Source organism: Pelophylax lessonae (assembly GCF_965119305.1).
Source record: "Pelophylax lessonae genome assembly, chromosome: 8".
Classification (NCBI taxonomy): Eukaryota; Metazoa; Chordata; class Amphibia; order Anura; family Ranidae; genus Pelophylax; species Pelophylax lessonae.
In genome coordinates this window covers 234680774-234698987 of record NC_138775.1, presented here as the reverse complement: position 1 = coordinate 234698987, position 18214 = coordinate 234680774, and the positions used below count along the sequence as shown (strand labels likewise).

Below are 18214 nucleotides of genomic sequence, written 5' to 3'. Positions count from 1 at the left end.
TTTGGAGGAGAAAGGGCAACAGCTGTTGACCAAGACTTGGTAATACCTGTTGCCAACATATCAAAACGAAAGTTATATGTAACTGCTAGAAGGTAAAAAGTACAAATCTGCAACGTTGCAAACATAAATTTAAATATAAATACATTTAATCGATTATTACATGTAATGTCAAATGTATGATGATATTACAATTTTCTGTTACAAAACACCAGAAACAAATTCTACTATAATAGACTACTATGGCTTTCGAATGCAGCGCTTACCCCTGGAGGAGCCGCTTGGTATATTGGGTTTATTGTTCATTGGCCATGACTCTGAACAGCCTCACCCCCTCTGATACACCTGGTTGAGTAAAGGGGGTTGCTGCAAATATTTAGATAACCACCAATACCAATCTGACACACAGCTATGGTAAGGTATCAGAAAATAAACACCAAACTGCGTAACTGCAAGTAAAGTACCGGTATGTACAGTGCGTTGCGAAAGTATTCGGCCCCCTTGAATTTTTCAACCTTTTGCCACATTTCAGACTTCAAACATAAAGATATAAAACTGTCATTTTTGTGAAGAATCAACAACAAGTGGGACACAATCATGAAGTGGAATGAAATTTATTGGATATTTCAAACTTTGTTAACAAATAAAAAACTGAAAAATTGGGCGAGCAAAATTATTAGCCCCCTTAAGTTAAAACTTTGTAGCGCCACCTTTTGCTGCGATTACAGCTGTAAGTTGCTTGGGGTATGTCTCTATCAGTTTTGCATATCGAGAGACTGAAATTTTTGCCCATTCCTCCTTGCAAAACAGCTTGAGCTCAGTGAGGTTGGATGGAGAGCATTTGTGAACAGCAGTTTTCAGTTCTTTCCACAGATTCTCAATTGGATTCAGGTCTGGACTTTGACTTGGTCATTCTAACACCTGGATATGTTTATTTGTGAATCATTCCATTGTAGATTTTGCTTTATGTTTTGGATCATTGTCTTGTTGGAAGACAAATCTCCTTCCCAGTCTCAAGTCTTTTGCAGACTCCATCAGGTTTTCTTCCAGAATAGTCCTGTATTTTGCTCCATCCATCTTCCCATCAATTTTAACCATCTTCCCTGTCCCTGCTGAAGAAAAGCAGGCCCAAACCATGATGCTGCCACCACCATGTTTGACAGTGGGGATGGTGTGTTCAGGGTGATGAGCTGTGTTGCTTTTACGCCAAACATAACATTTTACATTGTTGCCAAAAAGTTCGATTTTGGTTTCATCTGACCAGAGCACCTTCTTCCACATGTTTGGTGTGTCTTCCAGGTGGCTTGTGGCAAACTTTAAACGACACTTTTTATGGATATCTTTAAGAAATGGCTTTCTTCTTGCCACTCTTCCATAAAGGCCAGATTTGTGCAGTACACGACTGATTGTTGTCCTATGGACAGAGTCTCCCACCTCAGCTGTAGATCTCTGCAGTTCATCCAGAGTGATCATGGGCCTCTTGGCTGCATCTCTGATCAGTCTTCTCCTTGTATGAGCTGAAAGTTTAAAGGGACGGCCAGGCAGTGGCGTAGCGTGGGTTGTCAGCACCCGGTGCAAAGCAAGTAATTTGCGCCCCCTAACCCGTGGAATTTTAGCAGTACCTGGGTCTTTTCCACTAGAACAGTATTAAACCCCTTACCTAAGCACATGTATTGTATATTAAGAAAATACTGATGTAATTAAAGTAATATCAGTGTACTCAAATTTATTTTCATTTGTTATTTTATTTTATGGAGAGTAGTGCACATAGTAGCTACCTACATTGTCAGCCCAGGGGGATGGTGTGTCCCAGGAGGTGCAGGAAGATGGTGGCAGGAGACGTGAAACACCGAGTGGGAGTCCCCTGGGCCTTGCACACATCACCCCAAAACCTGCATCTTCCCATCTCAGATCACCACAAATCCTGCACCTTCCCACCTTGGATCAATCTAGATCTCTTTACCATCAGACCTCAGATCAGCTCTAACTTCTGTACCTTTACTCCTCAAATCAGCCCAAATCCTGCGCAACAGGCCTCAGAACACCCCGATTCCTGCATCTTTACACTTCCGATCAGTCCCAATTCTTGTACCTTCACACCTGAGATCGCCCCAATTCCTGCACCTTCACACCTCAGACCACCCCAATTCCTTCACCTTCACCCCTATGATCACCCCCATTCCTGCACCTTCACACCTCAGATCACCCCCAATTCCTGCACCTTCACACCTGAGATCGCCCCAATTCCTACATCTTCACACGTCAGATCACCGCAATTCCTGCATCTTCACACCTCAGACCACCCCAATTCCTGCACCTTCACCCCAATGATCACCCCCATTCCTGCACCTTCACACCTGAGATCGCCCCAATTCCTGCACCTTCACACCTCAGATCACCCCAATTGCTGCACCTGCGGGAAAAGAAACAGATTGGCTGTGTGGAGGGGAAGAGCCGCTAAGCTGGATGTGCCATGGCAAGCCTGAGTGTAGTCTGGGGATGTGGAGAGGAGCTTACCAGCATTCATGCAGGGTTGCGGCATGGCACACCACCCCCTAGATCTGGTTATCTGCTGCTTCAATTTTGGCTTATGCAAGCCAGTGAGGTGGGCGGGAACAGAGGCAGGAGGGCAATGAGGTGATCCCAGCTGTGCTCCCTCTTGTGCCGGTCAGCTTTGCTGCAGCGTGGGAGTTTGTCCCAGGGATCCCTTGCATGCCCACAAAAATATATGCTGGGGGCCATTTCTGGCAAGCATGCTGGGGGTTGCCAACCTCTGATCTAGAAGTTTCCAGTGTCCTCTAGCAGACAAGGGGTATATTCAGATGTACCATTGGAAGCCCACCCTGCTCTTGGCTGGTCGCTGGTTCTCCTCCTATTCCTTCTTCAAGGGAACTAAGGGTTGGACATGAATGCATTGTTTGTCCTTTGTGAACAGCTGTGACATGACATGGAAAGCTGTGTAACATCAGCTAGTAAGTCACAAGGTGAGAGGCTGCAGCAGGGGATGATCTGTGTCATACATTTGTGAACACAGCAAAGAACGGCACAGGCACCAGGAATTACATGATTGTGTCATCTCTGAGCTGGAATATCTGTCCGGGAAATAGATTGTGACCCTGGACGATGCCTGAACAAAGGTGGCTCTGTCCTTTCTGGAGAGAAAAATCAGATGAATGCAATGTCAGGGGGGTCCTGTGATCTCTGTGAGATGCAATAAATATCTGGATGTGTTACAATGACACAATACTTAGAATGCTGCAATCTGTGTGAAAAAAATACATTGCATGACAGGTTCTCTTTAGCAGTATAAAGTGACAGCAGTCTCTTCTAGCCAGAAACATGCAGAAAACCTGTCCTGAGAGAATTATGGGGGAGGCCATTCCTGACTGCCTCTGAAAGTGCTCCCAGTAAATGCTCTCAATCTGGCTGTCTCTGAGTGTAACATGTTCTGCAGACATACAGTAGATTCCTGATTACATGGACTCAGGAATCTAGTAAACAGCAGTCTGCAGAAGTGAAAAAAGAGTATGCCCAGTGACCAGCCACTAAAATAGGATTGTGGGCAGACATGTCTCCCCCCCCCCCCCCCCCCCTCTTTTTAATTAAATGTCCCAGTCATTGCTGAGCCTGCTTCTCTCCATCCAGCCTGACTCCAGCGTGACAGTTTACAGCCACCACTAACCTGGGCTCTTCTTTTCTTTGGATTTGGAGCCTGAAGCCCGCCCAGCCAGCAGTGAGTCCTGGAGAGCGAGGGGGGAGCAAGAGGCTGCACCAACCACGATCACAGCCAGCTCCGCCCGCCCCCACAGCAGCACATGACAGAGTGCAGCCAATCACAGAGGGCTTCGGCTAAGCCCAGACAAGCAGGGAAGCTCAGACGGACAGCACTAGCTTACATTATGGAGAGCACAACAGGGCACACTCTGGAGTCGGGATGACTTTTCTGCGCCCCTCTAGATATTGCGCCCGGTGCCACTCGCACCGGCCGCACCCCCCACGCTACGCCACTGTGGCCAGGTCTTTGTAGATTTGCAGTGGTCTGATACTCCTTCCATTTCCATATTATCGCTTGCACAGTGCTCCTTGTGATATTTAAAGCTTGGGAAATCTTTTTGTATCCAAATCCGCCTTTAAACTTCTCCACAACAGTATCTCAGACCTGCCTGGTGTGTTCCTTGTTCTTCATGATGCTCTCTGCGCTTTAAACGGACCTCTGAGACTATCACAGTGCAGGTGCATTTATACGGAGACTTGATTACACACAGGTGGATTCTATTTATCATCATTAGTCATTTAGGTCAACATTGGATCATTCAGAGATCCTCACTGAACTTCTGGAGAGAGTTTGCTGCACTGAAAGTAAAGGGGCTGAATAATTTTGCACGCCCAATTTTTCAGTTTTTTATTTGTTAACAAAGTTTGAAATATCCAATAAATTTCGTTCCACTTCATGATTGTGTCCCACTTGTTGTTAATTCTTCACAAAAAATTACAGTTTTATATCTTTATGTTTGAAGCCTGAAATGTGGCAAAAGGATGCAAAGTTCAAGGGGGCCGAATACTTTCGCAAGGCACTGTATATTGTCACTAGTTAAAGGTAGGTAATCATCCATGAATGGATTAGTAAGTGGAGAACTTGTTTTTCTCTCTAAAAGTTAACCACTATAAGCACTGAATATTAGTATCATCTCAATTTTAACAATTGTACCGCCAAAGCTTAAATCGGACAAAGAAGAATATCAGCAATGAACAGTACCAACAAGGAATACAGCACAGCAACATCACTGCAGTCAGTAATCAGTAGATGTCTCAGAGTGCACTCTACATATATATATATATATATATATATATGATGTGTATATATAGAATATATAATATATATAGAGCCTACAAGGTGAACCTTTTGGCTATGAGCAATTAAGTGTATGGCCCCTATGAAATAGTCAGTAGATACTTGGCTCCTGGCTCTCAACCTTTTGCCAGCTATTCTGTGGGGCCCAGTCTTTAGGATGGTCCACATAAGTAATGTGCCTTTAAAGCTCTGCATGCAGTGGTTTGAGGCTACTAGGTAGATGGTCAGTCCCTCTCTCTGCTAGCAGTGGTAATTCAAACACAGCAAGCAGTGACTCGTCAGTCCCAGGCACACAGTGAACTCCAATTTAGACTTGGCTGTGAGCGATTTTTCTGGCTCTGTGTTTAGGCTGAATTGCCCTCTTGCTCAGCTCTCTGGTTCACAGGCTCAGGCCTCAGGATTTGGCTGGTAGATGCACAAAGTGAAGCAGAGATGTGCACCACTCACAGCAAGAGACAGTCCACAGCCTGGGAAAACTGTTTACTGTCACCTACATCTCCCATGGTCCAGTGCAGCCTGCATGAAAGTCTTTTAAGTCCCTTTTCACCTATCAGCTTCCTCTGCTGGATGGATGTTGAATGGCACTGAAATCTGGCGTTATAATCTTTTATAGGCATATAAAACATTTTCAGCACAGTGTCTTTAGCTGCCCCATTTGGCCAGCTAAGCATCTGGCTACACTAAAAAAAAATTATCAAAAAGTTTTGAACCATTTTTGTTAGAACTTCGCAGTAACACATTAAAGTACCATTTGGTTTTGGTGTTTGGTCTAAGATAGCTCTGATAGGACTCTGGATTTGTAAGGGTTATCTATTGTACCCCAAATTGTTTTGAGATAAAATGTTTCTGTTACTAATGCTGCTTTTGTTTTACTTTTTCTTAGTGCTCCTAGTGCTGACCCAAAATGGAGCTCTTGACCCTCTGGGGTGTTTTGATTCAGTTCCTTCTCCTCTGCTACCCCTACCATCTACTAACTTCAGCAGCTGCTATCAAACCCCCAGAAGACGGAGAATGCAGCAGTCAGCAGGGGCTCACCATTACCCATGTCTATAGTGTTCCTGGGGAAGACAATGAGCAATTACAAACTCTGCAATCAGATAAAAACAATCTTGTGTTTCGACATCATCTTCAGCTCCAGAACCCGGGTGCAGACTGTGAGAAAAACTCTTTATTAAAAGATCTCTTGGCCCGGCTGCAGGCCCTGGAAGCAGACTTCGTTGAGATGAAGGAGAAATATGAATCGGAGATGGCTGAGATGAAGAGTGGCTTTGACGGATGCTGTGGAGCAGGTAATTACCAGTTTTATCACTTTGTATCTGTAGTAAGGATTTCTTTCTAGCAGGTCAGAATGATAAGAGAAGTGTGCAGGGATGGGACTACAGATAGTATAGGTAGGGGTGGGGCATTGCAGGCCTTGTTGGCAGAAATTGAATACCTTGTAGTATAGGCATTGGGGGAAATACTGTCCATGCAGGCATAGGAATTCTTAATAAAAGTTTAGGTAGGGGTGGAACTACTGGTATAGCAAGCAGAATAATGCCTAGAAGTACTAGTAGGGGGTGGAAATCCTGGCATTGCCGGTAGGGGAATTGCAAATAGGAGTGGACTTACTGGTATCAGAGGAAAACCTATTGAAAGTGCAGGTAGGGTTAGTACTATTGGCAGTTTACCTGCACTGGGTTGGGGGAAAACATTATTGAAGACTGTAAGTGTCCCATTTGTTATTTCATGTTTAGGTTTTTCTACAGCCTCACACAACCACTGCCCTAGGTTCTTAAACCTGTCCTTAATATACACAAAGACACATTTGTCTTTGTCTATTTTTGCAAAGAACAAAAAAGTGTTAGTTCATAGCTATCTGAACATAGTAATTGTATGTACCAAAGGAGCTAGTCAGTGGTAGCCAAAGACATAGGTGTGTGCAGCCTATTGCATTAGGGTGTGCACCCAAAGCTCAAACACACATGCATGTGTTTGTGTGTCATATATATAATATAAATATGTATATGTGTATAAATATATATATATATATATATATATATATATATATATATATATATATGGCCCTGGCACACTGATATCCCTACCAGCACAGTGAAAGATAAATGTGTAAGCACCTCTGATGGTGGCAGAGTCAGTAAGAGGGAGATCTTTCCCATCTTCCTGCTGCTACACAGAGTGATAATGCTAATGCACACTAGGTGATTAGGGTGTGCCCAGGCACACCTGGCACACCCTGTGCGCACACCTATGGCCAAAGATGGACTATGGTACTGATTCATCAAGCTCTAAAAGCTTGCTAAATAGCTCTTAAAGCATATTAAAATTAGGGGAATTCGCTAACACTGAAGCAGACAGAATCAGTGCATAATAACCAATCAGCTTCTAACTTTTGTTCATTTAGGGCTCTTTCACACATGGAGTCCGTAGGACGGACTCCGTTTTTCTCACTGGGGGATCGATCCGCCGATCCCCCGCTGAGCAGGAGGATGACAGCTGTTCTCCGTGCTGTGTGCGGAGACACGGCTGTCAGGTCCCCATGCATCTCTATGGGGGAATTGGATGGGAACAGACCGTATCGGATGTCAGCGGACATGTCTCCGCTGACATCCGATGCCCCATAGAGATCCATGGGGTGAACGTTCAGATCAGCCAAAAAAACTGACAGGTGGATCTGAACGTTCTGCCTGTGTGAAAGGAGCCTTAGGGCTCTTTCACACACTGAGTCCGTTGGTGTGATAATAAATAAGAACCAAAACATTAAATAAAAAACACCAGACATTGAGTTGGATAAATAAGGCCCCTTTCACACTATCCGTCCGTCAGACGGATTCCGTTTTTCTCAGCGGGGGATCGATCTGCCGATCCCCCGCTGAGCAGGAGGATGACAGCTGTGTCTCCGCGCTGTGTGCGGAGACACAGCTGTCAGTTCCCCATGCATCTCTATGGGGGAAATCGGATGGGAACGGACCGTCGGTCCGTTCTCATCCGATCCTATCCGATCCGCTGGACGGATGGAAAATAGGGTTTCCATCCGTCCAGATTTAACGGATCAGATCGGATCGGATGTCAGCAGACATGTCTCCGCTGACATCCGATGCCCCATAGGGATGCATGGGGGGACCGTTCAGATCCGCCAAAAAAACGGACAGGCGGATCTGAACGGTCCGCCTGTGTGAAAGGGGCATTAAGCTTTGGAAATTAAAACTAGAAGCTGATTGTTCACCATGCACAGCTGCTTCAGGTTCTGTCTGCTCCAGTCTTACTAAGTTCTGATTAATGACTGCTAGCTGTTAGTCATTGGTTCTAGGTGTAGTACTGATGCACACAAAGCAAACTGTCTGCCCCAGTCTCATTCTGGAGAATTACCTAAGCTTAACAGAAAACTGTCATTTGTGGCGTACTTCACATTAACCAAGCAGATAGACCTGTTTCAGGTCTATCTGCACCACCTATGTCAATTTCTAAGATAAAAACTAGCACAGGTCTGCACCTAATCAAGTGGGAATGTGGAAGCCTTTCATATAGAATATTGCCTCAGATCCCCACCAGGTATGACCTGTCATATGGGACGTGAGCTGTCAGCAGACAGCTCACATCCTTCTCTCTGCCAGTGCAGTGAATACAATACATGAGCAGAGCCTGCAGGTAATCCTCCTCCTCCCTCCCATTCTCTCTGTTCTTTCTGCTGTGTGCTGTATCTGTCACAGCAGAACAGAGAACTGATCACTCCTAATTAACAAAGAGGCTTTTGCTATTTATGAGCAGCATCTGCTCCATTTTTATGTTTAGAAAAGTGGTGTAAGCATTGTTCTTGCACAACTCTTTGTTCTATATTCTATGACTTTTGGTTTTGTTAGTGTAGTATGATGGCTAGCCATCCAACTGGGGTAAGAGAGGAAGTGGCACAAATTTGTGGGCCTAGGAGGGCAGGACATATACATTTGGCCCTGATTCGTGTTTTCTTATTACTGCTATATCCCTCCCTTTTCCAAAAGTCTGGCCTAAAGAGAAGCCAGTCTGGGTTCCTCATTGATTTATTTCAATTATTCATTTTTAAATAGCCCTCCAGATGCCCAAAAGAGTAATATAACATGTTAGCCTAACCACAGAGGATAAGGCAATGCTTTAATCCAGTGTTCAATATTTTACTTTGTTACTGCAGTGTTGGTAAAAGGAATGCTACAGAAAAGCCAGCCCAGAGTTTGATTATTATCTCACTGCTAACCTTGGGTCACTTGGCTTCTTTGCCAAATGAACATCAAATGCTACGTGCAGTGATTATCAGAATGTGTTATTCTGAACAAGGTCCGCTCCACATTATTCAGTTGCAATATTACAACATGCCACAAGATGGCATTTTGGGCCAGAAAAGAAAACAGCCTTGAGCAAAGCGGAGCAAACATATTTGTATGACTAAATAAATCTTTCAGACACTCACATTAAATCCCTCTTCGAGCTGAAAGATAATGCATTATTAGCCATAAAATTTTTCTTTTATCTGTAACAATAAAAATTCCACAAATAAACTTGTGTAGCAAAATCATGTCTAGAGCCATTATTGATACTAAACAATACTCCATTTGAGTTGCTGAATTTACCGACTAAACTGGTATTGTACAAGATGTAATTAAAGATATGTGTTTTTTTTTTTTTTTTTTGGATGAGTCTTTCAGTTACAAATTAGAAAAGAAACAGATGAAGTTTAATAGATTTTATTTAATAGGGTTTAACTGACCTCATACATCCCCCTCACCCCACCCCCGCAGTAGTTGTTTGGAAAGAATGTTAGACGCACTTAAATTACAGGTGTTAGCAATACATTGTAATTATCTACACTTGTTCCTCATCTCTTTCATGCTTATCTCACAATTACTTTAGTTAATCTGCCAATGGATTTGGATTTTTCCGAGAAACTGTATTCACAATAGGCAAACGTAACATTCCTATTTTTTTAGATGCTGAACTGAAAAATGAAGCACACATAGGTAGCCATTTTCAAAGTATTTTTTGTTCTTTTTTTTTCTGGGATGAAGGCATAGCACAATAAAATGGCCATTTACAATAGCCTGCAGAGAACTTGAAAATGTACTCTGAATTACATAATGATGCATCTCTATGAAAGGCGACACAAATATCACTTTGTAGATGAAACTGTTTGCAGTGGCGTAATGTAACAATACCTATAGCAGCCCACGCAGCTGCTATGGGGCCTGGTTGCGAAAGGGGGCCAAGTTAGGGGGGCTGTTGATGCAATTTAAACAGAGAGAATCTGTGTGCATGTAAAAATAACACATACCTATCACTTTTTTTTTACCAAGGATTGCAGAGGTTGCTGTTGAGACTGACCCTGCAAGCCCCTGTGACATTTATCATTTAGAATAGCTGATATCAGACATACAGCAGGGGTCTTCAGAATTGTTGTCACAGATACCCCTTTGCAGTCTGTGCAGCAAGGAGAACTTATTTAGCTGTCTTATCAGTACATTGCTCTCAGGGAGTTTTGGTCATTGGGGCCAGTTAGCTCTTTGTGTGTGCCCCTAAGGCTCGATGAACAGGGGGATTTACAAACGGGTGGCTCTGCATCTGCTGCTAAGAGTGCCGGCAGAGAATAGAGCCCGTCCTGGCTCCTGGAGTCATTCAAAGGGAAAAAGGGTAGGGAAAGCTCCAGGGGGCGAAGCGAAACGCGTTGGTTGCATGGCCTGGTCAGAGTCCAGGCTGAGATTGCCACTCTATTCCCCTTCCCATGATCTTTTAGATATGTGGCACCAGGGGTTACCCCTTTCCCCTTGGAACCAGGAGTTTTGGTCATCCTGCTCAGCAATGAAACTATGTCTATATGTCATAATATAAAATACTGTGATAATATTTACAGTTTTTGTTGCCTTAAGACTTGTTTTTTTTCCTTTTACTGACTACTACTTCACTTCTTTCAGCACTTGCTTGCTGTGGTAGTTTAGAATTTACACTATGACCCTGAGAAAATAAATTGTTCAGCTGCTGTGGATAAAGTATAGCTAAGAAATGAATGTTAAAGTTAATTCCCTGCACTGATGCCCCTATCCTCCTGATAACATCTGTCCTTAAAGCAGAAGTAAACCCATCAATATAACAGTTTCAAAAAACAGTTACATTTCCGGCATGTGCCAGGAATGTAATTGTCACATTGGTTATGCTCTCAGCCATACTGTCAAACCATCCAATGGCCGGTGTCATAACTGATCACATGTGCAGCATCATGGCAGTTAAAGATTAAACAGGGGCCAAGATGGCAGCTTCCTTGGCTAAAAACAATAGGAGGGTTTACTTCCACTGTAATACTGGTCCCTAGTAAGGTACTATGCTGACAAATACCCTGTTGCCTGTCCTTGATTTTGACATATTTCATATTACGATCAATGACAGTGCGGGGCTTCCAGTGGGCTCCATCAAAAATGATCTTATGCTTCATTATATGTTTATAGTCAGCATGTGTTTTAATTGTCCCACTGCCATAGGTGTGCGCAGCCTATTGCATTAGGGTGTGCACCCCAAAGCTCAAACACCCACACCTTTATCTGCAGTCTCAGCAGCACGGGGCAGTGAATGAATGGGAAGTGCTCTGTGCTGAGTGGCTTCCTATTCATTCACAAACACAGTTTACTATGCTTCAGTTATGAATAGGCACAGTGAGCGAGTGTGTTCACTGTGTTCATGTAGAAAAGGAAGGGGCCAATAAATTACATATTTACTAGCCCCTTTCCCCACTCTCCATCCTGGACATCCCCCTCAGCAGCTGGGAGGAGAGGAGAGGAGAGGAGAGGAGAGGAGGGAAGCCAGCAGCACTGCGGGGTGGGGGGCCAACAAGGAGAGAAAAGCCTGGGCGGTAGGGGGAATCGGCACCGCACATAGTGATTAGAGTGTGCTTAGGCACACCTGGCACACACCCTGTGCACGCCTTTGGTCAATGCCCGTAAGGAATAACAGAAAAGAACTAGTGCAATAGGGTTACAAGCTAGTACTAAGGAAAGCTGAAGCCCTCCTCTTTGCAACTAGTCAGCTTTGGATGTTAGTTATCTAATACAGACAGGGGGATTGAACAGTTTATGATCAATGGCTCAATCTTACGTCAATCCAATGCGCAATATGACATTCCAGAATTGGAATACAGTCCCTATTGAAATACATTGCACAACTGCCAGTAATACAGGTAATGGAAGCACCACTCACAGGATTCAATGAACCCTATAGACCAGACAGGTAAACTCAAGTCCAGGGATGGGCCATGAAGGTAGTTGCACCTTCATCCACAGCCTGGACTTTGACAGATATAAAAGGTAATTGGAAATATTTTAATGCAAATGTTTACTACTTAAATTCAATGACCAGATGTACATTTTTAGCTGAAATTCACTGCCCTGCTGCAACTTCTTAAAGCTTAACTCCAGGAATTCAACCTCTTTGTGAAATGTGCAGGCATTCTATGAGTTAATTCCAACAATTCCAATTTCGATTTTGCCAAAGCGCTTGACACATTTCCCCACACACTGCTCAGTAAGGTAAAGTCTACAGGCCTGGAACAATCAGTTTGTAAATGGATAGTAGAAGACCGAATTCAGAGAGTATTGGTTAATGATTTATACTCTGCATAGTCTAGGGTGATCAGTGGTGTACCCCAAGGTTCAGTGTGGGACTCTTACTTTATATATATATATATATATATATATATATATATATACTGTATATATAGCGTATATATAGTTATAAATGATATAGGGCCTGAGATTTTAAAAAGTACAATTTGAGTCTTTGCAGATGACACCAAGCTATGCAGTGAAATATCATCCTTACAGGAGGTCTCCAACTTACAAGCTGACCTCAATGCACCGTTTCATTGGGCAACTATGTGGCTTTAATGTTGATAAAGGTAAACTTATGCACTTGGGGGCTAAGTATATGCATGCATCATACATACTAGGAGGGAGTAGAACTGGCAGAATCAATGGTGGAGAAGGATCGGGGTGTTCTGGTAGATCATAAGCTTAATAATAGCATGCAATGCCAAGCTGCGGTTTCCAAAGCAAGCAAAGTCCTTTCTTGTATTAGGGGAGGCATGGACTCCAGAGAGAGAGATATAATTTTGCCCCTGTACAAATCATTAGTAAGACCTCATCTGGAATATGCAGTTCAGTTTTGGGTACCAGTTTATAAAAAAGATTTTGGGGAACTGGAGAAAATGCAGAGAAGCGCAACCAAACTGATAAGAGGCATGGAGGAGCTCAGCTATGAGAAAAGATTAGAGGAGCTGAATTTATTCTCTCTTGAGAAGAGGAGATTAAGGGGTGATATTATCAACATGTATAAATACATAAGGGGTCCATATAGTGAACTTGGTGTTAAGTTATGCACTTTAAGGTCATCACAGAGGACAAGGGGGCACTCTTTATGTCTAAAGGAAAAAAGACATTATACCCAAATATGGAAAGTCTTCTTTACGGTAAGAGCTGTGATAATTTGGAACAGACTCCCTCAAGAGCTGGTTCTAGCCAGCTCAGTAGATTGTTTCAAGTAAGGCCTGGATTCTTTTCTAGATATACATAGTATCACTGGATACTAATATTTACAGGTAAAGTTGATCTAGGGAATATCTGATTGCCTCTTGGGGGATCAAAAAGGAATTTTTTTCCCCTGCTGGAGCAAATTTGATAATGCTTAATTGTTTTTTTTTCCTTACGATGTATCAATTGTGGGTTTAGGAATGTATAATAATTTTTCTCTACTATTGGTTGAACTGGATGGACTTGTGTCTTTTTTGAACCAGACTAACTATGTAACAAGGTGCATTGCACTTCCTGGACTTACCCCTTTTTTTACAGTAAAGTTTATTGTTTTATGGAGCTCGGGAAGATAGCTATCACTAAACTCTGGGGCTCTGTGAAGAGAGACATTGTCTTCTCACACAAAGCAGCTCTGCTTTTCCCTCCCCCTTGCTGCCCATTCACAGAATCTGAAGCCCTCTGTGATTTAGCAGGAGGGGTAGGTAATGCAGCTACATGCGTCTCTGCAGCTGAATGAGCTGAGACCAGAAGGTCCAGTGTTGGAGCTCCAGAAATGTAGCAATATATATCCTCCTGGAGCACCATAAAACTGTGAGATGCAAAGTAACCACTTCAGCTCCGGAAGGTTTTACCCCCTTAATGACCAGGCCATTTTTTTGCGATTTGGCACTGCGTTACTTTAACTAACAATTGCGCGGTCGTGCGACGCTGTACCCAAGTACAATTAATGTTCTTTTTTTTCCCACAAATAGAGCTTTTTTTGGGGTGATATTTGATCACCTCTGCGGTTTTTAGATTTTGCGCTATAAACAAAAAAAGATCGACAATTTTGAAAAAAACACCATATTTTTTATTTTCTGCTATAAAAAAATTGCCAAAAAATAAAAATTAAAAAATGAAATTTTCTTATCAGTTAAGGCAATTTTTTACTCTGCTACATATTTTTGGTAAAGAAAAATCCCAAAATGCGTATTTTAATTAGTTTGCGCAAAAGTCATAGCGCTTACAAACTACGGGATAGATTTTTGGACTTTTTAATTATTTATTTTTTTAATTAGTAATGGCGGCGATCAGCGATTTTTAGCGGGACTGCAACATTGCGGCGGACAGATCAGACCCCTAACTGACATTTTTGACACTTTTTGGGGACCAGTGAAATTAATACAGTAATCAGTGCTAAATAATATGCACTGTTACTGTATAAATGACACTGTCAGGGAAGGAGTTAATACTGGATGTGACCAAGTGGTAATTGTATGCCTACTTATGTTTGCTAACTGTGGGGGTGGGGGGGGGGGCTCTGTGACGGGCAAAGAGAGATCAATGTTTCAGCTAAGCTGAAACACACAATCTTTCTCTGCCTGTCTGAGAGAAGAGCCGTCTGCTTTGTTTACATAGGCAGGCGGCTCTTCTGTCAGTGTCTCTGAAGATAGCGGGGGGCCGGCGGCGATCAAGCCCAATTCTCCTGCGGTCTGACTTGCCCTGTGTCTAATCACAGCAGGAGTGCGGCTCCGGTGGTGCGCTGCCAAGACCGCATGCATATAATCACGTAGATCTACATGATTATGCGCAGTCGAGCCGCCCTGACGCAGTAAATCTGCGTGGGGTGGTCAGCAAGTGGTTAAAGAGATAAGTCCACAGGTAGACCTTGTTGAGATGGGCTCATAGTATTCCTGCACATTTTACAAAGTGGCTGAATTCCTGTAGTTCAGCTTTAAGGTCAAATCTACTACACTGCACCTTCTTTAGCACAAGTTCACATAGAAGTATCCTATTTTTAGAGTACAGCTTACAGAGTTCTTTTTAAAAATAAATTTATTTTTTTAAATTAAAATTCTATATGGGGGATTTAAAAAAAAACTGGAACATGTGAAATCTGGTGCAGCTCTGCATAGAAACCATTTAGGTTCCAGGTTGGTTTTATTGTAAAGCCTAATTGAACATGCTGATATTAGAAGCTGATTGGCTACCATGCACAGCTGCACCAGATTCTGAGTGCTCCAATTTTAGTAAATCTCCCCCCAATAAATACAATAAAGTCACAGTAGCCATAGTTTCCCTTTGATCTCTTGTTTCTTGTTTTTCAGGCAAATGTAACGGGAATGGAAAGTATGTACCTGCATTGGGAATCTGCCAGTGTGATGAAGGCTGGGAAGGTCCTGACTGTTCCACAAGAAGCTGCCCAGGCAACTGTGGTGGAAATGGCGTGTGTATTGACGGTGTCTGCCAGTGTGCGGAGGGCTTTACTGGTGACGACTGTAGCATTAAAAAGTGTGCCTATGACTGTGGCAAGTTTGGAACCTGCGTGAACGGTGTCTGTGTTTGCAATGAGCCATACACAGGTCCTGCCTGCCGAAAGAAGAAGTGTCCCGTTGACTGCAGCCCACATGGTAAATGCGTTGATGGAGTGTGCCAGTGTGCGGAGGGATACACTGGAGTAGACTGCAAAGAAAAAAAATGCGCCGTTGACTGTCGTCCAAATGGCGTTTGCGTTAATGGTGTCTGCGTCTGTGATGAAGGCTTTATTGGAGATGACTGTTCCATCGGTAAGAAACTTTTCACTATTTCTAGAATCATAAACTGCATCCATAAAAGCTGAAACCTAAGCAAACAGATAACCACACAAATGAAATACATATAAGGGAGATGTTTACTTGCCAAAGAATTTGTATTTCTGTCCATTCATATCTAAGGTTTACACAGTTCTGCCACGTAGCACAGCCCTATATGGCAGAACAGGAGACCTCTGCTGCAGTTAAGTAAAAATTGTAGAAATCTTTCCTATCTACAGCCTGCTAACAGGGAAAAGAGAAGAAGCAGACTTATGAGCTCTATATCTTTGTCACTCTCCTTCTATCAGCATGCCCCTGCTGTGCAGGGTATTGCAAGAGGCTATTACAGGCTCAAATTCAGGTATTTAGACAGCGTGAATAAAAAAAAAAAGTTAAATGGTATAAACTTAATTTTAAATGCTCCATTTTTTAAAAAATTCAAACAACAAACATGTTATACATTGATTTTGCACAGAACAACCCCAATCCTCCTCTTCTCGGGTCCCTCTCTGGCACTCCTGGCTCAAACCAATTATGCATGCTCGCTCCCAAGCCCAGCTCTGTGTGTCCATTGTTTGGCAAGTTTGGCAGCTGATTTCAGCCAATCATTGTAGCTGAAGTCAGCTAATCTGCTGCGGCAAATCACCCACAGTAAACTCTGTGTACTGTGAACAACGATCTGGCTGTTTCTGCTCCCTGCAAAGCATTTAACTGCATAACTGACACATCTAAGAAGACAATATTTTTTATTCCATTACTGTTAGCGGGACTGATAAGCAAACCAGTTTTTGCGTCGATTCTCGCCCCATCTATAAAATACAAGCTGTGTCACTCCGCCAGCCTTTTTACTGCAATCTCAGCCATCCAAGGGACACCACCAACTCAGGCTGCCGATGACATTTCATCGACAGCCTGAATACCAACCTACAGAACCCACTGAGCACAAGACACCACAAGTAAATTCTGCAAGCCCAAAGTGGACATGTCAAGGCCAACATCCTCTAATACTGTAATTAAAAATGGCGCACTACAACTACTACTACTACTACCGCACTGAAAACAAAGTTGGATATGGCTCTTATGACTTTTCTACGAGCCTTGCCCACAGCTTCGTGATCTCTTGCCACACACCTAGGAAACCTGGGAAGAGTTTCCGACCATATAGTAACCGCCCTGGGAAATAAGGTCAGCAAATAAAAAAGATTAAACTTAATTGCCCGTATAAGATGCCACATAGGTGTACTGTCCAAGTTGTTGCTACCAGCATTATTATCATATCCAGATGACGGCCATATGCAACATGTGCAGCAAACATGGGAAGTAACCAAACCTCTTACACCCATCCAATTCAGCTGTATTATGTCCTTGGGAAACCAATCTGGAAATTTCTCCTTTTAAGGTCAGCTCTGCATGCAGCCAGCAAGCATAGGATTGACCCATCAACCAGATTGTAGAACAGGCTGAACCCAAAAAGATATAAAGGAAAACAAAGGAGTACCCAGAAAGCAAAAGAACAAAATGACTCCACAAACAAGCAGAATAAAAATATGTAACCAGTAAAGCTAGGAGCTAATAGAAAAAATGTCACCTGTCACGGCCTAACAGGAAAATTTTTTGACATGGGCCTCACCTGCCAAGGCATTTAACCAACATCACATACTTACCTACCCTGGATGCTTCTGTAGTGGCCCAATCACAAAGAAATGGGTGCCAGAGTCTGCAACTGATAGACCCAACCCATCCAGGCATGATTTGAAGATGGCAGAGAATGGAAAAAAAGACAAGAAGGAGCTGTCAGCATGTATGAAATGAGGGCCTTCACCCACATGCCACAGTGGCAGGAATGTTTTTCAAGCCTCTACTGGGCAAGTCACATAGTCCACTGATGAGAACAAGGAGATATAGGCCCCTTGGCCTAGATGATCAGTTTTATACCATCTTATACTAAGTAACCCACCCAGATGAAGTCCAAACCTGCCCTCCTGGTACAACCTTATTGTCGTTTCCACATTTGAAATAATAGGTAAGAAGTAATGCCTGATGTCCAAAAGAATGCAGGTTTGATGGAAGATAAAGAAGCGTTTATTGAGAATAGTGACAAGTATATCAGGACACCTTTTGGAAGAAATGACTCTCCTTCAGGGCTGTTGCTGCATGCTAATAAATGCGAATGGTTCCCATGCCACTAAATATTTGCTAGGTTTCAGTGTGAAAGCTGAGGTTCCAGGGACAGGTGATTTGCATGCCGCAACAACCCTGAAGAAGGGAGAGTCTTT

The 18214-nt window shown here is 43.1% G+C and overlaps 1 protein-coding gene across 1 annotated transcript in view; it reads left to right on the top strand.

The window, feature by feature from the left end:
* Window positions 1-18214, top strand: part of LOC309561604 (tenascin-N-like) — a 113234-nt gene that overhangs the window by 28862 nt on the left and 66158 nt on the right. Inside the window, exons 2-3 of the mRNA XM_082265605.1 lie at window positions 5733-6138; window positions 15474-15932. Coding sequence (XP_082121731.1) covers window positions 5754-6138; window positions 15474-15932 — 844 coding nt within the window. The 5' untranslated portion in view covers window positions 5733-5753. The remainder of the gene's footprint in view (window positions 1-5732; window positions 6139-15473; window positions 15933-18214) is intronic.